The following is a 26,213-nucleotide window of genomic DNA, read 5'->3' as shown; positions in this document are numbered from 1 at the left end:
CCAACACCTTTCAATATAAAAACTCAGTGTAAGATGGAACCCAAGAACCCCTTGATGAAGCCTGCAACAGGGCTGTGTGTACCACAGCCAATCGGTTGAAATGTGTTGGTGAACAAAATAATAATTCTACGTTTGTTCATTTTCAGCAATGGCCTTCAAATACAATCAAATTAAAAGTGAATGCTTGCCGCTCACTGTCTCCAAACAGGGATTTCCCGGGGAGTCAGGCCCCCAGGGGCCCCCAGGAATAAAAGGGGACCCTGGAGACGCACTGGGCCTGCCTGGGCTGAAGGGAGACAAGGGCGACTCGGGTTTCTCGGGTCTCCTGGGCCTGCTGGGCTTGAGGGTCGCCCTGGTGTGGACGGGCGGCCTGGGAACCCCGGTGCTAAGGGCGACCCTGTGAGTGCTCCCTTTGACGGCGATGACAAGTGACAGATGTTTTTGTGTTTCGTTCCAATTTGTGTTCTCGTGGTGACGACACGATTACCGCGGTTGGCTACATACGTTGCGAAAAGAAGTTCAACAATGACAACAACAACAACGAGATGAAATGTCCATTCGGAACGCTCGCAGAGCAGGGCTACGAATCTATCACAGAACTAGTTCTGTGAACTCTTGTAAGATATTTAGTTAATCCACAAAACCTCGGGAGCACACTTTCTCGCATGCCCTGCTGTAGAGAAATGTTTGTTACGTGGCAGTAATAGCAATAATTGTTTTAATTCTCAGAGTAAGTATTGTGGGGCCCTCCTGCAAAGAAGTTGGGTAAAATGTGAACAATATAATTGCTGCATTAAATGTGTTTGTCCACTCTTCAGGTCAGGTCAGGTCATGGCTCTATAAAAAGAAAAATCACACTTGCATTTTGGAAATGAAAGTATTCTTTGGTAAAGTCACGTAGGTATAAAATAAAATAAAATGTTACCTATGTGACTTTACCGAAAGAACTAAAGAGTATGGATCCCTGCAGTCACGAAAACTTCAAATCTAGATTGAAAGTATTCTTATCGAGGTTATGGTGTCACTGCTCATCCTTTTACCCCCGTCCAGATTGTCTCGCTCAAAGCTTGAGTGACAAAAAGAACGACTCTCCGATTAGCCACTCGTAAAGAAATGAAATATCGTCTCTCGCTCTGCCTGCCCGCGTGCTCGCCCAGGCTCCGTTTGGCGTGAAAGGCGAACGCGGCCCACCAGGAGACCATGGCCAGGCCGGCCTGTCTGGGGAGAGAGGGCAGCCTGGCTTGCCTGGTTTCGGGCCCCCAGGATACCAGGGGATGAAGGGAGTCCAAGGGGTGCCTGGTCGATCCGGCCCGCCCGGCCCACCAGGTCAGCCATGCCGTTGCCTTTTTGACCCCGTGTCTGTGTTTTTTCTCCCCCGCTGTTTTCTTACGTAGATTTATATCGCAGCATCGTAGATTAATATCGCAGCGTATTGGTTATGAAGAGTTTGGGTTTCGATTTAAAGCTTTCGTGACTGCAGGGATTCATCTTCTTGGTTCTTTCGGTAAAGTCACGTAGAAGGGAAGTAATAAAATAATAAAAATAAAACATAATAAAATAAAATAATATAATTATTTTATTTTATGATGTTTTATTTTTATTATTTTTAAAATAAAACATAATAAAATAAAATAATATAATTATTTTATTTTATGATGTTTTATTTTTATTATTTTATTACTTCCCTTCTACGTGACTTTACCGAAAGAACCAAGAAGAAGAGTTTGGGTTATTAAAAGTGGGTGGTGGAGCTATGGTGACAGTAAGGAGAACAGGTGGGAGGGGTTCGGGTAGAAGTAGTGATAGGGCTTGGGGTAGTGATAGGGGTAGTGATAGGGGTAGGGGTAGTGATAGGGGTAGGGGTCATGATAAGGGTTGGGTAGTGATCAGGGTTGGGGTAGTGATAGGGGTTGGGGTAGTGATCAGGGTTGGGGTAGTGATGATAAGGGTTGGGGTATTGATCAGGGTTGGGCTAGTGATGATAGGGGTTGGGGTAATGATCAGGGTTGGGGTAGTGATAAGGGTAGGGGTAGTGATCAGGGTTGGGGTAGTGATCAGGGTTGGGCTAGTGATGATAGGGGTTGGGGTAATGATCAGGGTTGGGGTAGTGATGATAGGGGCTGGGGTAGTGATCAGGGTTGTGGTAGTGATAGGGGTTGGGGTAGTGATAGGGGTAGTGATAGGGGTAGTGATAATGGTAGTGATAGGGGTAGTGATAGGGGTTGGGGTATTGAAAGGGGTAGGAATAGTGATCAGGGTTGGGGTAGTGATCAGGGTTGGGGTAGTGATAGTGATAGGGGTAGTGATAGGGGTAGGGGTAGTGATAGGGGTTGGGGTAGTGATAGGGGTAGGGGTAGTGATAGGGGTAGTGATAGGGGTTGGGGTATTGAAAGGGGTAGGAATAGTGGTCAGGGTACAGGTAGTGGTCAGGGTTGTGGTAGTGATAGGGGTTGGGGTAGACCTCTGGTTGTAGCTGAGGAGCCGGGGCACGAAGTAGCAGTATGGTGGGGAAGGAAGAAAAGATAGGTAGTCGTATAGGAGGAACAGAAGCCATTGAGTGACGATGATGGCTTCATGTGCAGTGGGAGTTTAGAGGCGTTGTGCTCTCAGCGTCATGCAGCGAGACACAGTGTCCATTCTTATCTCTCACAGGGCAGTGCATCAAGGCCGTAGCCATGGAGTCAACATTGGGGGGACCAAATCGTCCAGGGGGTCTGGGGGTCCCCCCCTCCCCCAGAAAAAAAATCTAAATTTGAAAACGAATTTTCTTCCATTTCCTGCCTAAAATATTTAAAAAAATTCACTAACACATAGGATGGACTTTTTATTTATTTTTTACAATAATGTCTAATAGTGTATTGTATTACATTGCTATGTTTTTTTCTTTTTTACCTTTTCTTGTTTCATTGTATGTAATGGCAGAGATTAGGGATTAATAAAGTACAACCATAACCACAATCATTTCAACAGACATCTATTTGATAGCAATACATTTGGGGGGACATTTTGAGCATATTTTAATATTGGGGGGATGTGTCCCCCCCCCCCCCGATATTTATTAAAATTACGGCCTTGCAGTGCATGCTTAACCAGGCGAGAGACTGGGATAGAGTTGCATTTACAAAAGCATAATAATTACCTGAACTAAAGCAGTGGACAAAATATAAATCGCAACTGTGTCATATGAGAAATGAAAAATATTGCACTGTTATGAAATAAACTCCCTGCAGCACAAGTTGGCTCGGTCATCATTATATTTTTTATAGTGATCATAGTATAATTAAGTTACGGAAAAACAGGTTTGGCTACTGTTTGTAATATGCAAACGGACACGGATGTATGTGATATGTAATTGCTGTTGTTCTAATCTGTGGAACTGACCCTGGATTTTGAATCCCACTTAGGTGTGAAGGGGGAGCCGGGAAAGACAATGTCGGAGCCAGGACAACCTGGACCTCCTGGTTTGCCTGGATCACATGGATCCCCTGGCTCTCCAGGTGAGCGAGAGTCCCTCTGATTTCCCATGGTCTCGCACGACACCTTGGTTCTACACTTGGGCTCCGTTTGCACCGACTCGTGACTTGTGTATCACCACATCTCGGAAACTAGGCCGGTTTGAGCCTGGATGGTGCTCGAACGAGTGATCTCCACGAACGCCGTAGGTGGCTGCCCGGCTGTGCCACGTGGAGTTAAGCAGAGGAGGCAGTGCAGCAAAATTCCTTTGTTGTACTGTGATTCTATGCCCCCACATCTATGCTCCCCACCACCGCGCCTCCGGTTAGCACCGCTGGCTTCGTACGGTGCGAAAGAAGTTCAACATAAATACATGTCACCAACCCGCGCCGAACAGCACGATGAAGTAGGCTCGCATCACCCTCGCTACCCGCGCGGCGTGAGAAGGCCATCATCCAGCAGTGGATTGGCACGTATTCGCACCGCCACAAGGAGTGCTCGGGCCGGCAGCAGAGAGACCTGACGTCTATCCTAATGCAGAGGTCGCGTGGTGCGCCTTGATTTGGCTCCCAGCTGGAGACCGATCGCGACCCGGGAGTTCTGTTTTCATCCCGGCGTCCTTGAACGTCGGCTCATTCCATTGGCACGTAGCTGCTGCGCTCATATTTTCCGGGGAATAATAAAGGTTTTTGGGTTTGATCGCGTAAACATAAATTCGTCGTCAACCCGCCAACGCCTGACACAGCCAACCAGTAAGGTTTGTCACGGAAACAAAACGTACCAATTAGTTACTACTTCAGCCCACCGGTGTGTTGGAGAGTAAATCCACAACATTTACGATTTGAGTGCGAAGTTTTGCTGGTAACGACATCCAGCATCATCAGGCGATTTTGCCACAATTGTGACAAACCTTACGCGATTTAACCCCCCCCCCCCCCAAAAAAAAAACCCCGCATTATGAATCATATTAGTCCTCAAAAGCCGCCAACGTATCAAACTACCCTCCGGGCGTCCGATCAGTCCCTCGTCACAAGTTCTGTTCGGCGCTAAGACGTGGCACCGTCCAGTTTGGGTGCATCTCTCGAGCGTGTAGGCCGGAGCGCCTGCACACCGCGGAGGGTAGGGGCTGGTGCCATGTCGCTGTACATGCCATTGCTCTCGCGTGAGTTCACGGTTTTCGCCTTCCGCTCTACAGGCAGCTCGGGCATCCCTGGGTCCGCTGGATTGCCAGGGTTGCAAGGGGCGAAAGGCGACGCGGGCCTGCCGGGATTTGGATCTCCTGGACCATCCGGTCCGAAGGGTAGGACTTCCAAAAACAGTTTCTCTCTCCCCCGTGTCTCGCTTTCTCTCTCTCTCACGCCATGTGTTTCTCTCACTGTGTGTTCTCAATCTTTGCTGTCACTCTCTCTCTCTCTGATGAAGCTGGTTGTAGTAATCTTTGCTACTCTTAGGTTTTTTCGGTAAAGCCATGTAAGTAAAATAAAAAAAAATAGAAATAATAGAAATACAATTATAAATCGCAACGTTTCAGAGGCAACACAAGTCTCCGTCATCAGGTGGGACCGTCACAGCGGCTTTCTATTATTTATATTTTTTATTTTTACCTACGTGATTTTACCGAAAAAACCTAAGAGTATGAATCCTTGAAGTCACGAAAGCTTCAAATCTAGAAGAAATCTTTGCTGTCACTTTCTCTCTGATGTAGCTGGTTGTAGTAATCTTTGCTGTCTCTCTCTTCCTCCTTCTCCTTGTGCTCAATCCACACTTTTGCTCTTTTCAAATCCTTTATATTAAGTTCACTTGCTTGCTTGCGCGCTTACGGCCGTGCAAATCTTTCGGTCGTTTTTTAACCCACTTCCCGTGATCCATTCGAGCTGATATTTTGCACACAGACTCGTTGTGCGTGACAATTTATTTTCGTGAAAACTTTTTTTTTCAAAATTTTACACTTTTTAGGAAAAAAAAATTATATTTAATTACCAATTGCTTAATGGTGGCAGGCAATCATCTGGCCCATAGGTGACAGTCATCTCAAGCCAGAGGACGAGAGGACTCTAGCCGCCACGCATATAAAGGATTTATAGTGAAAAACTTTGTTTTTACGGGTTAATATTTTCTATTCTCGCCCCAATCTTTCACTGGAACAAACTTCCCTCTCCACATTGAGCAGTCACCTTCGCTCACTAATTTCCGCTCCGCACTAAAAACTCACTTATTGTTACCCCTAGCTTACCCCACGACCCCCTTAATCTCTCCCTCATAACCGCTACCCTCTTCATATTTCCATTATACGGCTTTCACTCATTAACGCCCGTTCATTCAATCCATTAATCATCGTTAACTGTCATCAATTTCGCTTTCACCGAATTCACGCATCATCACAGACTCGCCCCCATTGCTTCCTCTTATCAATTTCTTTCACCTCATCCTCCACCGTTACATTCATACGTTGTACCGTTGTTAATTCCTTGTAAAGCGCCTCGGTCAAGGCGCAATATCAATTCCTTTAAGATGAGATGAGATCTCCCCGAGTCTCTCAGCAGTCAGTGCACTGCACCATGACACCGGAAATCGACGTCGCCAGTGCGATGCCAGCCCACAGCTCACGTTGGTGACACGTGGTCATTCTGCCACCCCCCTTTTAACAATCCGCACAGACTAGCACGGTGAAGTGTGATCAAACAACCACAATCACCGACATGGTGCGAGGGGGCATTCATCCAGCAGTGGAATGCCAAAGGGCTTTAGGATATTATTTATATATTTATCTATTTATTGATTATTATGCTTGTTTATAGAAGTACGCCTCATTGAATCTCAAGCAAGCAAACACAGATATATAAACTTCATATTTATATAAAAAAATAAGGCTCTGTATTAAAAAAAATGCAGTGTATTTTTTCTGGTAAATATCAATAAAGTATCAATTTTCGGGGTTTAAGTGGGGGGGGGGGACATTCCGTACACCTTCATAGCCACCCCCACCCCTCTCCACCACTGAGTCTCAAGGCAAATTTTCACGAGGTTCCTGCGAAGTTTTCGCAGAGAAGGGAGGCGGACGATTGCTCTGTGTATCCCCAATAATCTCATTTGTAATGGCCGTGTCTGCGTACTCTGCAGGTAACCAAGGCAACCCAGGGTTGCCAGGACAGCCAGGAGGATCTGGGCGCCCCGGACAAGACGGATTCCCGGGGAGCCCCGGACAGCCCGGACTAAAGGTGAACTGTGACGGACACGTGCCAAGCGAGAGCAGATCAACACGGATAAGAGGATATGTTTTCTGCTGCCTTCTGGTGTAAATGCGTTCCTGAAAAGTGCCGTGTAAGACAAAAAACTACGCAAGATATTAATTCAAAATTATATGTTTTACTACCCGTGGGATCCGGCCCCACCAGTCCGTAACGATGAACGACCATCTCACCGCTCTACCTTTGCGTCCGCGTCGTTGTCCCCTCACAGGGTGATGGAGGCGTTGGTTCCCCGGGCCCCCGTGGGCCTCCGGGATCTCCTGGCCTCGACGGACTGTCCGGTTCCAAGGGAGACAGCGGCTTCCCCGGCCTGCCGGGGCAACCGGGCAGGCCAGGTCTCGACGGCGTGCCGGGAACCAAGGGTACGCAGACCACCGTGCTCGCTAGAGTCGCCAGGGGGTCTTTGTGGCCTGAGTACAGAGCGACTTGCGAAATCCTAGGAAGTGGCGCAAGTTCGGTTGAAGACAAGACATGTCATCGCTCCGGTTGGATTGGAGAGTTAAGGCAATTGCAGCGTCATCAAGCTGGGGAGAGAACTATGGGGTGGTCGTGACCGCTCACTCGTGCGCCAATTGTCAAAGTCAAAAAAACAATAACTGATAATAAAAAAACAAGACATAATCGATGGCACGATTAATTATACATAATTCATTATTGGTAACATTAACAATGCTACTGGTGAACTTGCGCTCTCATTTTTTGGGACATTACAACTGAAGGTGTTATATCAATATATATATTTCAGTTGTAAAGTGGTGCTGCAGGGTAGATTGGTGGTGCACCGGTTAGCGTGCCTCACCGCGCTACCCCGGCAAATCTGACTTTTTGACGGCTGGCTCATGGCTCCCAACATGGACGCATGCGGCCTCCTTGTCACCGGGGCTGGTGGGTGCCCTCGCTCACCAAGTCGGCACGATGTGAAGGTCATGGGTCAATCAACCGCCGCAAACAGCGTGGAAAATGGGCGCGGCTTTCATCCCACGGTGGATGGACAGAGTGCTGTGAACGACAGGGGTTCTCTGTGTTTGTGTTAAGGCCATGTCTGTCCAGTGCTCGCTGAGCTGCAGTGACTGCCATTATAAATTCGCACTCATTACACCACCAAACTTCTTGCCACAAATGAACCACAATACCTTGTTGATATCGTCAAGGAATATAAACATTACGCAAACTCTGCTCATCTTCGCAGCGGCTTTTGGCTAACCATCGAACAAAGACGGTCATTGCATCGCACGCTTTCAGATGCGCTTTTGCGGCCCGTCTGGAATGCTCTTCCTTCCGATATTAGGACGCCACTGGGAGACATGCGCCGTTAAGTCCTTGTTTGAAAACTCAGTTCTTTAAAACTGCTTTTGGTGTATCATTTGTTGTCCTTCCCCCGCACCTGCGAAAGAGGTTCAACGTACGTACATACAAGGCAGTGTGTTTTCACGCTGCCTTGTATGTGCGTCCACTGGCCCTATGCAGTAGACAGCACTCGGGCCCGTTGCAGACGTCTCGAATAGCACGTTTTGGCTACGTGCCGTCAGAAAAGATGTTCACCGTACATACACACGCGCATGCAAACGTCTCGTCTCTTATTCCCGTAGGAGACGCCGGGAATCCGGGATTGCCCGGTCGCCCGGGAGCCCAGGGCCCCCCTGGACAGGGATTCCCAGGAGCTCAAGGTCCCCCAGGACCTCCGGGACAAGTTGGACCTGAAGGTGACAATTTCCGCACTGACAATTATGAGAATGATGATGGTGGTTATGATGATGCTTCCAAGAGTAATGCTGCTTATTATAATGATGATGGCATTCATGGTAATGATGACAATGGTTATTATTATGATTATGATGACAATCCTGGAAAAATGATGATTTTCATGATAAGAATGATGATTTTCATGATGACAACACTCGTGATGATTATGAAGATGCTTACAAAGGCAATAGTGGTGATAATAACTAGGATGACAGTGACACATGCAATGATGCTTATCGGCAATAATGAGGATGGTTACAATTATTATGATAATGCCGTTCATGATGATGGCAATGATGTTTGCGATGGAAACGTTTATCGCTATGACGATGGTTATGAACGGCGATAACAATGAATGTAATCGTTTAGTCATTTAACCGGGTGAGAACTCAAGAAACCAGGATTGTATAATATGCAAGAGTGACCTGAATGACGATTGATGATGACGATCGATGTGCATGACCAGGTTCACTAGGGTCGAAGGGAGACAAGGGAGACTACGGAGCCCCAGGATTGAACATGCCGGGACCTCCGGGAGACAGGGGCAACCCTGGTTTCCCCGGCACACCCGGTGGCATTGGATCACCAGGATCGCCGGGACAGCCGGGAAGGAATGGCTTCCCAGGCACACCAGGCAAGGCTTCCCCCCTTCTCCGTGAAATTTTGCTCGGCTATTTCACCACCCGTGTAGAGGACTCGGGAAGTCAACCCGCGTCTGTTCTTGCCTTCAATCGCGGCCCTCTCTTGCGACCGCTGACAGGGTTGAACGTTTCACGTGAACCCACCGTGCCCGCCGCTTTTCCCCCGTACGTCGCCGTTGTTTCATGCAAGCTGCCTCGGACCACTTGTTCCCGTTGTGGACGCGGTGTGGATGTGCGTGACGGTGCGCGCACGTGGACCACCGTGTAGGTCGCACGTTTTTGTAGATGTGGGGTATACGGGTACCCCTCGCTTTACGCTATTCGGTTTGTGCGATTTCGCACCGTATATGCGGCTGGAACCTGTTTCTATCCAAAATTCGTATTGTTATGCAGTTTGGATTCACTTTGCGTTCAGATATACGGTCGGACGCAGGACATTGTAGACTCGGTGCACTGCTCGGCAGGCAGCTGTCCCATCTGGTGCATTGTGGGTTGGCTTACTGTGCGGTCCACGCAATGCAATTACGTTTTGTGTGCACCCTCTTTTTGGAATGCATTTATCGCATAAAACAAGGGGCATCTGTACGTGTCATTACGCGTGCACTTTGTGTCACCTGACAATATTTCTTATTTCGATTTCCGAGTTCATTGCCTGATGACGCTCGAAACGAATCGTCGGCATCGTTCGTTGCCGTTGAAAAGTTTCAGGCCAGCGGTGTGGAGGAGTAGCTTTATCGGTCGTAATTTGATCGATGCGTCGGCCATGTCTTAGAATGAGACATTAGTGGAAGGCGCCATACAAGTCATTGTAAATTATTATAATAATTATTAAATTGCATCTCTGTAAACGTGGAGGCATAACGACGAAGAATTTTGGATATAAAACCACAGCTTGGTCGAAAACCTACTTTGAAAAAACCTGTGTATAAATTTCGATTTAAAGTTTTCGTGACTGCAGGGATTCATCTTCTTGGTTCTTTCGGTAAAGTCACGTAGAAGGGAAATAATAAAATAATAAAAATATAACATAATAAAATAATTCTCACGACGTTTCGGCCACAACGCAAGCAGCCGTCCTCAGGTGAAGAACAGGTCTGTGCGTTGTGGCCGAAGCGTCGTGAGAATTACCTGTGTATAAAGTTGAACGACTTTAACAAATGGATACGTCCCGTGTTGTTTTCTAGGTTCCAAAGGAGACATGGGAGTCATGGGGACACCTGGGTCCTCTGGTCCTCCTGGTCCTTTTGGGCAGATCGGCCCACCGGGACCCAGAGGTAGGCCTTAGTTGCACAATATTTGTAGAATGTGGACTCCAGGATCAGAATTCTATGTATTAGTTGGACCTAAAGGTGTGATAAAAATACAACTCAAATCGCAATTTCTCTTTCCCCTGGGGGGAGGAGCTCAATTATTATTTAATATTTTGACCCCAGAGTCAAAATTCTATTGGGGGTCAAATGTTATCTCCCATTTACATACATAAAACTTTAAACAAACTATTAAACACCACATTAAATGTCACCCACAATCCCTTCCATATGGCTGATGCAAATCCATCAAGCAATTGTGGTTTCTGTGTGCGTGTGTGTAACTCACGACCAGTGGGGAGCGGTAGTGTCGCGGTTAGCGCTGTGCTACAAACCCAGAGACCCGAGTCCGATTCCTGCTCACGGGCAACACCAGTGACGATTATCTGAACTGGTCCTGGGCCTCCCCTAGGACGACTCAGCCTCAAATGAACACCTGGTGCAGTGCGTAAAAAACACTGCCGCTGGGGAGACAAAGGCGGCCGGGCGTGGTGTTCGCCACCCACCCCCTGCGTATGCCATGCCGGCCTTCACAGGTGCTGCTCACTAACGGCACTTGCCTCAACAGCCTGTTACAGGCCACACCACGGGGGTGGGGGGGAGAGGGGTCTTTGTTTTGTGCTGTGTACCGCACTATGAGTCTGATAGCTGGTAACCGTGGTGATGCGGCACGTGTGTGTTGTGTTCTGGCCGCGCTGTGCGATCTTCACAGGCAACGAGGGGCAGCCTGGCCTGCCGGGTGAACCGGGCGACTTGGGCTTCAAGGGAAACAAAGGCGATCCTGGCATCCCCGGCCCATCCGTCCCCATTGGCACTGTGACAACGAAGGGAGAGAAGGGAGATAAAGGGTCTGGTGGTGAGTGATATAGCATAACGACGATGGTGACGACAACACGATGACGATGATGTCGACAATGTGTGTGTATACATGATAATTTAAACCTTCAATGCACCGGCACAGTTATCCACTTGCGAATGACCTGGGCACCACAGACAAGCCAGGAAGGCTGCAAAGGCGACAAATGATGTGCCATGTATGTGCAACGGAGAAGGATCATCGCCTGTTAGTTATTTTTCAATTGAAGGCCGCAGCGTCATTGACGAATGAGCTGAGTTGTATCTTCTTCAGTTGTGCCCAGCCCCCCCCCCCCCCCCCCTCTGATCTATACCTCCGCAGCACCTCCCCTCTGTTCCTACAGCCCCGCTGTTGTCTGGTGGAATGAGACACCAAAAAGTCAACGGTCTTATGTTGCATATGTACACGTCCTTGTGCCAGTGCCAAAGCGACTTGCTAATTTCTCACGCTGGTGCTTTGTAGGTACTCCTGGCATGCCAGGCCCTAAGGGATTCCAAGGACTGCCTGGCAGCAATGGGCAGCCTGGTCAGGCGGGTCTTCCCGGGACACATGGCCAGTCAGGTAAGATCACTACCGAGCACGGGCCGAGTGTCTCGCGGTGCGGCAGAGCCGTAGCCGAGTGGGTTAACACGATGGTGAAATATACCAATAGGGTTTTTCCCCTTTTTTTCTGGCAACAAAACTGACACTTCTTGCAAGGAATCATGCTTACATTAACCACAATACTTGCAGTCAAATGCAAACAAAAAACAATACTCTGATCATTTATGCGTTGTCTTTGAAACTGATTGGTCCACACCAGAGACAGCTTTCTTTAGAGCCTAGTCTCATATGGTGTTCGACCAGATGACGCCAACAGGCGCACAGTTCAAAGACAACGCACTACCAGAGTAATGAGAGCTCGGGGTGAGCAGCTATATCATGGGACCTCCTTTGCCAGTACCAAAATATACTAATAGGGGTTTTCCCCTTTTTTCTGGCAACAAAATTGACACCTTTTGCAAGGAATCATGCTTACATTAACCACAATACTTGCAGTCAAATGCAAACAAAAAACAATACTCTGATAATTTATGCTTTGTCTTTGAAACTGATTGGTCCACACCAGAGACAACTTTATTTAGAGCCTAGTCTCATATGGTGTTCGACCAGATGACGCCAAAAGGCGCATAGTTCAAAGACAACGCACTACCAGAGTGATGATGGTGAAAGTTAACAGCGCGAGGTGCGTGGGGTTTACCAACCCCCCCCCCCCCTGCCACCGAACTTTTTAAGGTCACCCCGTCGGCTACGGTGCCTGCGTATTGTCGCGCACGTATTCGATTGATAGTGAAAAAAAACTAAAATAACGTGTCAAGAGTAGTATGTACTTCCGGCTGTGCCGGCATCATAGTTGACATTACTCTTTTCAGATTTTACATCGCAATCATCGCCCATCCCCCCGCCCTCCCCTGCACCTACTGTAAAAACATGCCAAGACCCTCGTGAAAAAGAGTCATAAAAAAAAGACGAGGTCCACTGAGTTTAACTATGACTAACTAGTTATGACTAACTAGTTATGACTAACTGGGTGACCGGTTGCCAGCAGCGTGGACGAGCGAAACAAGTTTATTTTACCGAAGTACAAAACCTTGAATTTTTTGATAATTGGTTTTTTAACCTTTTATCTGGCAACAAAACTGTAAAAAATAGGAGTCAGTTTTGTTACCAGATAAAAGGGTAAAAAAACAATTATCATATTTTTTGTTCCGGCAAATGAGGTTCCAATGGTGTAAATGCTTACCCTAGCTCTCATACTCTGATGGTGCATTGTCTTTGAGTTGTGCGCCTTTTGGCGTCATCTGGTCCAACACCATGTGAGACTAGGCTCTAAGGAAAGCTGTCTCGGGTGTGGACCAATCAACTTCAAGGACAGTGCACACATTATCAGAGTTATGTTTTTTTTGCATTATGACTGCAGGTATTGTGGTCTATGCAAACATGACTCCTTGTAAAAAAAAGGTGTCAGTTTTGTTGCCAGATAAAAGGGTAAAAAAACAATTATCATATTTTTGCTTCTGGCAAATGAGGTTCCAATGGTCTAAATGCTTGAATTTTTTTGTTATCAAAGGGGGTCACTTAAAGGCAGTTGTGCCTGTGTGACGCAAGATGCGTGCGGCAGCGGCCTGAAAGTGAGCATTCGACTGCCAGTCAGTGGCAAAGTTGCTATTGGTTTTACCTTTTAGATTACAAAAAATATTCTGCAAACACGTATATCTTCTGACACTTTGGATGGCATTGACCCAGTACGATCTTCTTAAATCCAGTGAATGTGTTCAGTGGGTATTCCCCTTTAACTCTGTTTGAAATATATACAAAACAATTCCTGTACGGTATTGCTTTGTATCGCATTTGCATCCAACCACATCGTATGCTTATTTGTGCATTAAAACATCCATTTTATACTCTCTCTCCTTATTTTACAGCGTAGTACAACGTCACATATCTGACAGTCACGTATCCGTCCTGACCAATTAACCGCCCCCCTCCCCACTGAACCAGTGCGGTATATGCACGTGGTAGAATTATTTAGCTGTTGACAGATGTGACCTTTTCACATACAGTCATGCATTCTTAATATCACGTTCATTTTCTCGATCATTTGTCCGGTCCCAGAGATATAACTGCTCAAAGCGAGTTACTAATCCTTTGGTATTTGCATTGCCGTTGTGCTGTATGCCTTTTTTGCATTCTCTGATCGAACACTGGTGATCCAATGCCATAGAGGAGGCTGTCCCTGGTGTAGGCCAACCCGTTTCAAAGACAATGCATACATTATTAAAGGACATTTCTTTGCACGTTTTACCACAAGGATGTGTGGCTAATGAAACCTTGATGCCTTGCAACAGATGTCTATTTGGTGTTTGAACATCTTAACACCTTTCTTTTTTGCCAGAAAGGGTAAAGCCTCTTCCTTTTTCATCGTATGTCTGCGTGTCGTGTGACTGGAAGATGACGAACTTCTCTGGTGGCGAGGCCACGGTCTTACAGGACAGGACGCGCGGATGCCACTGATAATGCACGTCCGCTTTTGCACAGGTCCCAAAGGAGATTCTGGATTCCCAGGCACTCCTGGTCAACCTGGGCAGCCGGGTCCCAAGGGCTCCATGGGAGAGATGGGCTTACCAGGTATTTAACAGGAATATCAAGGATCCCAAATACCTCTTCCCCATTGCTTGTCTGTCAGTCGATCTGTCTGCCTGTCTGTAACACGCGGGTTGTGATAACTGTTGAGATGTGAATATAAAGTTGTGTTGCTATATTAGGGACTTACCCGATAGATAACTGGCAAAATAATCTTGGGCTTTTTTCGGTAAAGTCACGTAGGTAAAAAATATAAATAATAGAATTAAAATAGAAATAGAATATTGTGATTTATTATTTTATTTCTATTGTTACTTCTATTATTTTTATTTTTTACCTACATGACTTCACCGAACAAAGCCTAAGAGTATGAATCCTTGCAGTCACAAAAGCTTCAAATCTAGAACTGGCAAAATATATTGACACGTTTCCAAAACCTTGGCATAAAAAAAAACCCCAGTGCCAAATGGAAAGTCTTTTCGGCCAAGGCCTTGTGCAAGCCACGCCAATCCCTGCGACGTTGTCACGTGCGACGTAATGATGCGTGACGTCATCTGCCGACATCACACCTCATGTGACGTCATTTAATTTGCACGCCTCGGGAGGTAAAGCGATAACGGCAATTGCAGTACTTCCGAGGGCAAAATGCATCTCAGAAAGCCTCACAGAATCCATTTCTGTGCTTGATTAAATTTTTCCCGAACTTTGTTTTGTTATGTGTACAGGTCCTCCTGGTTCAAAGGGCATTCCGGGCAACCCAGGTCTTCAGGGTTCCCCAGGATCTCCTGGATTCTCTGGCATGAAAGGAGCTAAGGGCGAGTCTGCCCAGCCAGGCCAAGGAATTCCTGGACCACCTGGCCTCAAGGTGTTTTATGTCATTTTCAACACAAGAACGGTTTCACCTTTTTCTCAATTTGGTTCCAATTGTGCTAACCCGGATCGTGCCATTTGGAACTCTGTGCAGAGAAGTGAAAATGCGAGTGTTGGGGAACGGTTCCTCGGAAGGGGAAGTCACAGAACTGTTTCCTGAGTTTCCGTAAAGTGACAAGTTTTTTGTTCACACGCTAAGCGCACGCACATGCCCTGTTGCGGGAAGAATGTTTCATTCCCACAGATTTAATCCTCGCGAGTTGGAATTTAGCCTAATCGAGTGAATAATGGAACGTAATGTGACCTTCGTGTGTTCAGTCGCTGCTCACCGGGTCGAGACCATCAACTCACTCAACTTGAAAAACCCAGTAAAATCACAGGCAGTGGCTTAGACCCTGGAGTCAAGCCCAGCATCTCAGCAATGCCGGCTCAGTGTTCTGATCTCTGATATATTCGGCCACCTCTGTTCAATTTCCTGTAGTCCAGCACTGTGGAGGCAGAGCCCCCACTCTTGGGTCAGTAGGTGCCAGGTTGTTTTTCTACTTCAGAGGCCAAGCCATGCCGCTATCGTCGCACACGGTGGTGCACGTATGTACGTATGTTGAACTTCACGCCAACTGTGCTAATCGGAGTGTCTCGATAGCTTGGCGACGCTGTATCCTCGCCGATGTCAGACACTGAAATCACATTGTTCAACCATCCCTGTACCTGCCTGGCCTCCGAGGCAGCTTGAGATGGTCTCGTGGGAGCCAACATACCGTGGTTTGGTCAGGGCTCAACACGGACAATAGCTAGTGGAAAACCATACTCATATTTTTTTCGGTAAAGTCACATAGGTAAAAAAATGAAATTAAAATGAATAAAAATCAAATAATAATTTTAATTTCATTTTTTTACTTACGTGACTTTACCGAAAAAAACTAAGAGTATGAATCCTTGCAGTCACGAAAGCTTCAAATCTAGAATTAGTGGAAAATCACCCATATGGCTCGGGTGTGCCAGTGGAAAAGGGATACCACTCCCCCATATGGAAGAGGCCATCCTGCCGTGCGTCCCATCTCTCACATTCAAAGCTGGCTGGGTTACCAAGGCCGGATTTGAGAAGTACTGCTGTACAAAATGCAGGCTGCATCCACCCGGTGCTCTCCTTGAGTCAACCAAGCATTCGCTCATGTGTAATCATTTCTATTGCGACTTTCTCTTCTTCGACAGGGTGATGTAGGGAGCCCTGGCTTCAATGGACCACCTGGACAGAAAGGTTCCCCAGGAACTCCTGGCCTTCCTGGGCTTCCCGGCAATCCGGGTTCAAAGGGAGAATCTGGGCAGCCAGGATTCCCAGGTAATTTTGAGAGAAATCTGGCCGGTGCTTAGCAGGAGAGCGCCACTCGGTGGGTAGTTAACAGTCGTTATCCTATAGACCAGCGGTCGGGAACCTATGGCTCGCGAGCCATATATGGCTCTTCCAGTGACGGCATATGGCTCCCAGACAATTTTGAGTTGAAAAAAAATAAAAATCGGTTTGGAACTGATTTTAAAATACTTGTGATATTGCTTAATAATACTGTGTCATTTTAAAGTAAACAGAAATTAGTTTTGAAGATACAATTTCTCGGGTCACGGGTCCCGTGACCAGAAGTCGCATTAAAGACATATTTAATTTATTATACGTTAAAAATACTATATGGCTCTCAATGAAATATATTTAGAACTATTTGGCTTTTATGGCTCTCCCAGTCAAAAAGGTTCCCGACCCTGGTATAGACAGATTCTAACCCCCCCCCTCTCCGCCAAACAATGTGGTAACTCAGGTGAAGAACAGGTCTGTCGGAAAGACAGCGTCTGAAGACGTCTGAAGACACTGTCTTTCCGACAGACCTGTTTCTTCACCTGGGGACGGCTGCTTGCGTTGTGGCCGAAACAGTCGTGAGAATTATTTTATTATGTTTTATTTTTATTATTTTATTATTTCCCTTCTCCGTGACTTTACCGAAAGAACCAAGAAGATGAATCCCTGCAGTCACGAAAGCTTTAAATCGAAATTTAAATGTGGTAACTCCACCACAGGGTTGTAAACATGACATCAACGCTGACCCTCGGTGGACATTTGAGCAGAATATCCCCTGGAGTCCAGTACTCTGGTCACGGCACGTACCGTAAAAACAATGCTCGGTAACGATGAGAATTAGTATTTATAGGGCACTTTAAATGCCTCAGCAACTCGAAGTTCCTTGCATCCCAGCTCATCTCAACCATTCTAAAGCTATCCTGCCGTCTAGCTGAGGGACCCACCAGTAGAAACTGTCCCTTTTGCGGCCCAAAGCACTGGGCATTATTATTCTATCAGTAGAGGGCGATGTTGAAATGTGTTTTTTTTTCACAATGAAGCAATCTTTTCAAAATTGGCAAATTTGGGCCATCATGCTGGCATACATGGCCTATAATCAGCAACAGATTGTATACGATGATTGCCAACAGTGGAGAGAACTGCTTTTGGGAATTTCATGGATCCAACGACCTCTGTAAAGCGGTTAGATGGGAAGAAGAGATTAATGCTCTGTGTATCGTCTTGTGTGTATGAGTGTCTTTTTAATCTATCATTGGATTTATTTTTGTTTTACGTTTAGGCAACCCAGGGCTTCCAGGTTCTAAAGGTCAAGATGGATTTCCCGGAGGACCAGGCCGTCCCGGAGGCCCTGGCTTGCCAGGTAAACTCATCGCCGCGCCCTGTGACCCACTGTCACGGCTGTAGGCGCAGGCCTGCAATTTCTGGACAGATGGCCATCTGCTGGATGGAGCTTTCAGATGGCCTCCCTGGAGGATACTTATAGCCGTCTCTTCCATGCGTATGGGGATTGAGAGTTATACCCCCCTCGCACTGGCCTGAATTTTCTCCAGGTACTCTGGTATCCTCCCACCTGTATAAACACTCGTTGATGCATTTGGCTGAGCACCCCAATAGAAGACCACGGGGCTTTGGGTAATCGTTGGCGCCGGTTCTGGCTGCCTTCTTGCTTGTCTGTGACTTCCCGCGCCTCTGTGTGAAATCTGCGCAAAATTACAAATTCTACAGGTTCAAAATGGCATTAAAGACTCTGCTGTAATAAAAGTATATATATTTTTAAATGTATATTCTTTATTGCTAAATTTATATTTTTTACAGTTTTTTTCATAAACGCAAAGCCAGAGAGCAATGTGCTACTTGCCAATTGATTTGCAATTGGCAAGTAGGCCTGCCGCGGTCATTCCGAAATGCCTATTCTGGGTTTCAAAGTGTTGCGGCCGTTTTCTGTCTCGAAGGTGACAGAGAGAGACAGATCGGCGTTCAATGCCCCATGCCGCTGGAGTCTGCAGCCCGCAGCCCGCAGCCCGGTTTGAATTAAAATGTGATAATTGCCGCCTGGTGTGGCGCTAATTGTGCCGGGCGCAAACGTGGACGTCTGTAGGAGATGCAGGCCGCCCTGGATTGCCTGGCCCGTCGGGAGAGAAGGGATTTCCTGGAAAGGATGGTATTCCTGGCACGGCAGGACCTCGGGGAGACCCTGGTGAGCACCGGAGGTGTCGCACGTGGCACCACATCGTTGCAGCTCCGTGTTAATTTTGTTGCGCTTTCTGGCAGCGACTAAAATCATTTACACACCTTAACCCGAGCTATTAATACTCTGATACTTGAATTGCCTTTGTACTGTTCGTCTTTCGGCATTCTCTGGTCTGACACTGGTGAGACATGGCCGTAAAGAAGGCTGTCTGGTGTAGGCCAATCAGTTTCAAAGACAATGCCATATACTCTTTGGTTCTTTCGGTAAAGTCACGTAGGTATAAAATAACACAAGCGTCCTCCATCAGGACCGTACACTAACGCTGTGTGCAAAAATCCCAGTGGGATGCAAGTCAAACAACAACAACAGTTGCTCACTGGGTAAGGGAAGGGGAAGGGCGATTGGGCTCACTGCCCCACTCACATAGGGGGAACGATCAGTAAGGTAGCATTTTTATGGGGGGTGGGGGGGGGGGGGTTTGTCCCAGTCCTTTATATCTGCATATAAAACAAGCAGAGGTGGGCCGGGTGGCTGAGAAGTCGAAGAAGCGTTGAGTTGGCACCACTGAAATCCTGGGTTTGAATCCAGGTTTCAGCTGCCTGCGTCTAACCCGGATTCCTAAGTGTAGTGAGTTGTTGAACCCAGTCTGGTCACCAACAACTGTGCAAAGTTCACCATCAAGAGTAGGCGTGGTACTTGAAACTTCATTTGGCTACATTTTCCACGTATGCATCGAGCGATTCGCACCCACCAGAGCAATGTGGAATTTCCGCCACTGGCTCAGGACTTTGAAGAGGAGAATAATCCCCCCTTGGGCTGGCACGCGATGAACCGCGCCTCTTTGAGGTCGCAATCGAACAGCAATTTGTCCATTTGGCGAACTTTGTGCACGGGACGAGAAACCAAACAGCTAAATGACCCACTTAGATTTTCCCGGTGGATGATAAAATACGAAGAATCGCATGATTAATGGCGCGGCTTCCAGCCCGTTAAACCTTCACAACCGCTCGCCCGCTGCGTAGCTTCCTGCGGGCATGCCCAGAGTGGGTTTTGCGCGCTGCACTGTGGCAGCGCGTCCGCGATCGCCGTCGTAAATAATAACCCACTTCGTTTTCCTTTCCCAGGTCCGCCTGGCAGGGGAGCTCCTGGTCCCCCGGGGAACCCCGGCTTCCCAGGTATGGCGCATAGCCGGAAATCCATTCCCGCTCAGTGCAGGGCTGAACGCTAATTGCTGCGGAATTTATAGGAACAGTCAAATATTATTGCTGCGTGCCTTAAGCGATAATTTAGTAAATTTCCAACATCTGTTTTTTTTTTTAGACCGGTGCTGATCCATTATATTAAAAAAAAATGTAATGGACTTGCTGTACATGTATAAACAATCATAATGCGAATTCATCCGAGTGATTAAGTTTCTTCAATCACGACAGCTTACTATTTAAAATATATGACTATTTTTAAACAATAGCCCATTACAGAGCACGAACAGCGGGGGGAGGGGGTAGAGACATTCAGTGGACGACAACGCCCCAATGCTACAACACATCACCGTCAGCCATCATCCGCTGCTGGATGAAGGCCTCCGCGCAGGCCGCCGCCACCCCTTCACGGTTTTGCGGTTGTAACCAGCCGTCGAGCTTCTGCACGCGAGCGAATCCAGTCGCTCAGTCTCCACGGTGGACGTCCTCCATCGGGGGGGAGCGCTCCCTCCCCTGGCTGCCGCTCCGCCCTTAGTCTCGCCCATCGACCCAACGCGGTCGCATTTCGACGCGGCGTTGATTACAAATTGCGGAATCGTACGTGCAGTGCTGCCCGTGACCCCTTGTTGTTGTTGTTGTTGTCTCGTCTACATCTAGGTATAAAGGGAGATCCAGGCCGTCCCGGTGTGGGCGGGGTCCCTGGCTTCAGTGGCGCAAAGGGCGACCCTGGAGAAAAGGGGCCCATGGGCATCGATGGACCCCCGGGTTCTCCTGGTCCTCCCGGGCGAACTGTAGAAGGGGTCAAGGGCAACTCGGGTCTCCCTGGACTTCCAGGCCTCCCAGGTGAGGTCTCGGTGACCGCACTCTCACACCCGCGACGCTACACCGTGAAAACCTGACCCGCCGTGACCCTCCTGAAAATAGAAGCCGTGAGACTCGGCGAGGCTTTCCACGCTGCGTACGAGCATAGTGACAACAAAGCAAATGGCGGCGACCGTACATGTCGTCATGGCGCGTCTGTGTTTGTGTTCTTACAGGAAACCCTGGCTTCCCAGGCCAGCCTGGGTCCCCCGGGATCGGCGGAATCAAGGGGGAGCGTGGCAACCCAGGACTCCCCGGAAATTCGGGCCAGTCCGGCTTGAAGGGGGAGAGTGGCTTTCCAGGACAACCCGTGAGCTCACAGCCCTCGTACCGTCTTCCTCCGGCCTTGCTTCCCTTCAGTTTCTCGTCGTTGTGTAGTCTCCCAAATTTTCTGTATCCTCGTTGGTGCTACTTGTGTTGTGTCGCGAGACGAAGTATCACGACGCAACGCCCGATCCACAAATAGGAAGGACACGTCACCACAGCGGTACCACTCCGCTGTTCCTGTTATCCGGCTTGACCACCTGAATGTGAAATTGTCGTCATTGCTCTGCGTCTACATCAACAGCCGTACGAAAGACGCAGATGAGACAAAGTTTCCACTCGAATCTTTCACAGAGCAGCTGGAGAACATCCCGAGAACAGCCCGTAAACTTGTTTACCCAGGAAAGCCTGACTCCCAGGATAGTTGTTATTTCTACCCTCCCCTAAGCAACGTCCTGCTAGATTTTGTTCCCAGTAGGTGGCGACAGTTGCTCCTTTTGCCAAAGTAACCACTTCTGAAATTCGTTCACGTGACCGCTGGTCCACACGTTCAGGGGAAGCACTTTCACACCCGTTCTGCCACTGAGAGTAATATTTGACGCACGGCATCTTCTTGGTTCTTTTGGTAAAGTCATGTAGAATGGAAATAATAAAATAATAAAAATAAAACATAATAAAATAATTCTCACGACGTTTCGGCCACAACGCAAGCAGCCGTCCTCAGGTGGAGAACAGGTCTGTCGAGAAGACAGAGTCTGAATGACACATCCCAGGCTTGGAGCGTCAAAATAATTATTTTGTCAAGGCACTCTTCCCCCCTCCATCCCAGCTTGTGGCCGAAACGTCGTGAGAATTATTGTATTATGTTTTATTTTTATTATTTTATTATTTCCATTTTACATGATTTTACCGAAAGAACCAAGAAGATGAATCCCTGCAGTCACGAAAGCTTTAAATCGAAATTTAGTTTTGTTTTATTTGTAGTTTTTGTTCGTGATTTGCTTACCTTTCCTATACTTTACACTCCTATCGTGTTTTTGTATTGTTTTGTTGTTGTAATGTTCTTACATGCCCTTACTGGATGTCTGCGAAAAAGAGCTTTACAGCTCATCGGATTTCTCCAGTAAAAATAAACATTCTGATCCTGTTTCAGGGCAGCTTGGGGCGGCCAGGGTTCGATGGCCCCAAGGGCGACCCGGGTCCTCAGGGTCCCCCGGGATTCCCCGGTGAGTTCTCCCTCGCTGCCTCCACGCTCGGGTAATGAGATGGAGCGGGTCATGTGAAGGAGACGACGAATATCTCATGTCACCATAAGAGGGGGGAGAGGTACAGGTTACAGCATGGTCTTGAGAGGTAAATTTATTGCACAATGGACATGAGGCAGCACTTTAATGTTTTAATGTTCTGAGAAGACTGATATCCCAGGACATCAGCTACCTTAAAAAGAGGATGGTGATGATGATAATCCTAGGAAGTCCAGAAGAGGTGGCAACCCTACACTGCACAGATTCTCGCTGTACTTTCAGAGCGATACGTTTCTTTAATCAACGATGCTCAACACGGGCGCAGAGGCTAGACAGCGCTGAGCGGCCAGAAATCTGAGAGAGTACTTTGGAAGGTGCAGGTGATATGAACTCGTAGAATTCGCGCATTGCGCAAGGTTATAGAAACTTTGCCCCTGATGACAAAATCACCCAGATTTCAGCATTAAATTAGTACGATGCGCCTTGTGTCAACATTGGTACTGGGGAGACAATGGCGACCGGGCGTTGTGCTGGTCACACGACACCCTGATTGGCCATGCCGGCCTCATCGCCTCGCAGCACTTGTCCCAACAGTCTACGTGGTAATGGGGGGGGGGCGGTGCTTCCATTTCTCTCTCTGTGTACTGCGTGGCCTGACCAGTTTTCATTCTGTCTTGCAGGTATGAAGGGCTCTTCTGGCCTCCCAGGCATCAACGGGGGCCCAGGAGAGAGGGGCTTCCCTGGGCCACCAGGTGAGAGGTTTCTACCACCCCCTCCGCCACCACCCCAAAAATAATAATACATCCATCGCAACGTGGCACCGCACGATTTACTTTGCCCGTTGTTTCACACGGCTACCGCGGACACTCCCGAGTCGTGCACTGAAGAGGAATCGCGCGGCACGACCACGCATCAGAAGTTCTACATACACACATAGACCACCACAACCACCACCGCCGCCGCGTGCAACCTCCGTTGTTCCTCGATCTAGGTCCTGAAGGTCCTCCCGGCCCCCGGAGCCCCGTCTCGTACGTGAAGGGAGACCCGGGCCCGCCGGGCAACCCCGGTCTGCCCGGCCCACGTGGTCCTCCAGGACAGCCCGGCCAGCCCGGACTGCCAGGTGAGTCCTCTGCCCGGCCACTTGACTCGGTGGAGATGGTTTTGGTGGGGGGGGTGTGGTCACTTGTAATTGTTTCTTTTTTACAGGGCCCCTGCCCCTTTTACTTCAGTAGTTCAGGAGTGAAGTTCCTTGAGCTCTACGGCCATTTTGAAAGGGCGACTCATCGCAAGCATTTGAAAAGGGCACCCCTAGTGGCAACTGTCTCTGTGGGCACGTTGTGATGAGTTTTTCCCAGTCGAGAGCGGCGATTGCTGTGTGTGATCCCTAGTGAATGATTTTAAGGGCAATATTTAAAATATGGAAAGTTTGGACCACTTGTCACCTCCTGACAAGTGATATTTTTGTTTCCCCATCAGGTTCTTCCGGTCAGTCGGGAGGACCAGGTGAGGACGGCCTTCCCGGAAGTGATGGGCCCTCCGGAAGGAAGGGCCAGACTGGGCCGTCTGGTCGCACAGGTGAGACTCGGCTACACCGCAATTTCACCTTTGTTCCTGATTTTATTGTTGTTGTTGTTGTTGCTGCTCAGATTTGCGTAACTGGTGCTTTGTTTTTAACCTGCTGTTCTTATAGGACAAGGCGTTGCTGTGTTTCACAGACGCAATCTGCGGTCATTTCAACAGCAGGATGACGCGTTGCCCCAATTTAGTAATTTGCGGGTACATTTTTAAAACGTGAAAATTTTCAACCACGACGCCAGAATACAGTGGCCTGCTCTTTCCAAATCACGTCACTGGATCTTTAATGCCGTCTGCTTTAACTAGCGGATGGATTAACCAAGGTGGTGGCCTACCAAACATGATCCACGGACCTCTACAATGAGCGGCAAAAATGCGCTACCGCTGGGCCAAGTCTGTTGTTTTGTTTGCGTTTGCGTACGACTGTTCAACTTGTCTAGCCGTGCGACTTCGTCTGTCATTTTCCGCCATTGCTGACCTCATTGGGTTCTTCCAGCTTCAATCAAATGTCGATGTCAACAGCAAAGGTTTTTTTGGGTTAGATCGTGTAAATATAAATGTGTCGTGAAACCGACCACCACCCGACACAGCCTTATTAGTAAGGTGTGTCACGTAAACAAAACGCGCCATTTAGTTACTACTTTAGCATACCGTTGCGTTGGAGAGTAAACCCACAACATTCACAATTTGAGTGCAACGTTTCGCCGGCGATTACAACAACCAGCCTCATCAGGCGATAGCCAGAATTGTGATGAAGTCCTCCTGTTTCGGTCTTAAATAGAGAGAGTGACGGTGATGTCATCACTGTGGGCCTATTACGGTGCTAAGACTAGAGGGGCGTTAGCGTAGTCATAAATGTTAATGTGTCTCACGTTGTCCCAAAAGTACGTTTTCCATATCCGGGTGAAATAAAGTTGACTACTTCTAATATATGCTAGCCAGAATCACCACCACCACTCGCCTCCGATTAGCTTCCTGCACCTCCGATTAGCACGGTTGGCGATGCACGGTGTTCATTTATTTGTTTCCGTTTTAATGAGGTAAACAAAAAAATTATAAAAAATTATAATATATCACGACCTTTCGATTGCAACACAAGCGGGCCACCCGAGTTCGATTCCTGCTCACGCCCATAATTAATGGCAAATACCAGAGCTGGTCCTGGGCCTTCCCGAGGTCGACTCAGCCTTCAAAATGAGTACCTGGTGCGGTGGAATTTTTGAGAGATGCGGTGGTGCTGGCCACACCACTCCCTTGCGTGTCATCATGCCATTGCTACTCGCCAATGGAACTTTTGCCCAACAGTATGTTATGGGGCGCCACGGTGGCGCGATGTTAACCACCTCGCCTTGTTGAGTGCAGCAGCATGATGTCGAAACGGTCAGGCTGCTCGGCCAACTCCTCGAGATGGGCAGAGAGCGGATCGATGGAGCGAGAAACGATCTGTGCTAACGGCCGCGCGTCGCTCGTTTCAGGCGAGCGAGGATTCCCAGGCCCGCAGGGCACCGACGGAATTCCCGGAATCCCGGGACAGCCCGGCCCTCCCTCCATGCCTCACGGGTTCATGGTGACGCGCCACAGCCAGTCGGTGGAGGTGCCCACGTGTCCGTCGGGCCTCGTCAAGCTGTACGACGGCTACTCGCTGCTCTACGTGCAGGGCAACGAACGCTCACACGGCCAGGACCTCGGTAAGTCGTGGTCGTCGTCAACGTCGTCAACAGCGTCGGGGATCGCCTCCCCTGGCCTTCGGTCATGAACTTCCTCACTTAAGTTCGTCTTCCCGCACCTTCCCGCATAGAAGTGCACACGCACCGTGGTCCCCACTGGGTAAGGCAGCAGCGAGAGCCCAGTGTCACCCCTTCCTCTCAACTCAGGAGAATAGCGTTTAGGACTTACCGTCCCCCCACGTCACAGTTTGTGCTCTGGGCTTCCACTGCAAGAATCACCTCGTGGCCTCCGTCATGAACTCTTCTTTCGTCGGTTAACTCTACTCCGATATGTCCGTTAACTCTACTGCACCACGTCAGTTAACTCTACTGCACCGTGTCAGTTAACTCTACTGCACCGTGTCAGTTAACTCTACTGCACCGTGTCAGTTAACTCTACTGCACCACGTCAGTTAACTCTACTGCACCATGTCAGTTAACTCTACTGCACCATGTCAGTTAACTCTACTGCACCATGTCAGTTAACTCTACTGCACCACGCCAGTTAACTCTACTGCACTGTGTCAGTTAACTCTACTGCACCACGCCAGTTAACGCTACTGCACCACGCCAGTTAACTCTACTGC

The 26,213-nt window shown here is 48.2% G+C and overlaps 1 protein-coding gene across 1 annotated transcript in view; it reads left to right on the top strand.

The window, feature by feature from the left end:
* The window catches only part of LOC133353890 (collagen alpha-5(IV) chain-like), a 134,829-nt gene that overhangs the window by 93,936 nt on the left and 14,680 nt on the right, over nt 1–26,213 (top strand). Inside the window, 25 exon segments of the mRNA XM_061570383.1 lie at nt 209–314; nt 317–399; nt 1,158–1,326; nt 3,405–3,497; nt 4,649–4,753; nt 6,574–6,671; nt 6,913–7,063; nt 8,291–8,404; nt 8,911–9,078; nt 10,270–10,359; nt 11,105–11,248; nt 11,711–11,809; nt 14,327–14,416; nt 15,097–15,236; nt 16,454–16,580; nt 17,866–17,946; nt 18,685–18,783; nt 19,902–19,952; nt 20,634–20,819; nt 21,014–21,147; nt 22,255–22,327; nt 23,026–23,097; nt 23,337–23,465; nt 23,822–23,920; nt 25,396–25,608. Of these exon segments, the coding sequence (XP_061426367.1) occupies nt 209–314; nt 317–399; nt 1,158–1,326; nt 3,405–3,497; nt 4,649–4,753; nt 6,574–6,671; nt 6,913–7,063; nt 8,291–8,404; nt 8,911–9,078; nt 10,270–10,359; nt 11,105–11,248; nt 11,711–11,809; nt 14,327–14,416; nt 15,097–15,236; nt 16,454–16,580; nt 17,866–17,946; nt 18,685–18,783; nt 19,902–19,952; nt 20,634–20,819; nt 21,014–21,147; nt 22,255–22,327; nt 23,026–23,097; nt 23,337–23,465; nt 23,822–23,920; nt 25,396–25,608 (2,914 nt within the window).

This window comes from Lethenteron reissneri, chromosome 45, assembly GCF_015708825.2.
Source record: "Lethenteron reissneri isolate LAM-NWPU_2019-01 chromosome 45, ASM1570882v1, whole genome shotgun sequence".
Taxonomy (NCBI): Eukaryota; Metazoa; Chordata; class Hyperoartia; order Petromyzontiformes; family Petromyzontidae; genus Lethenteron; species Lethenteron reissneri.
This window is presented reverse-complemented; position numbering and strand designations above follow the sequence as displayed.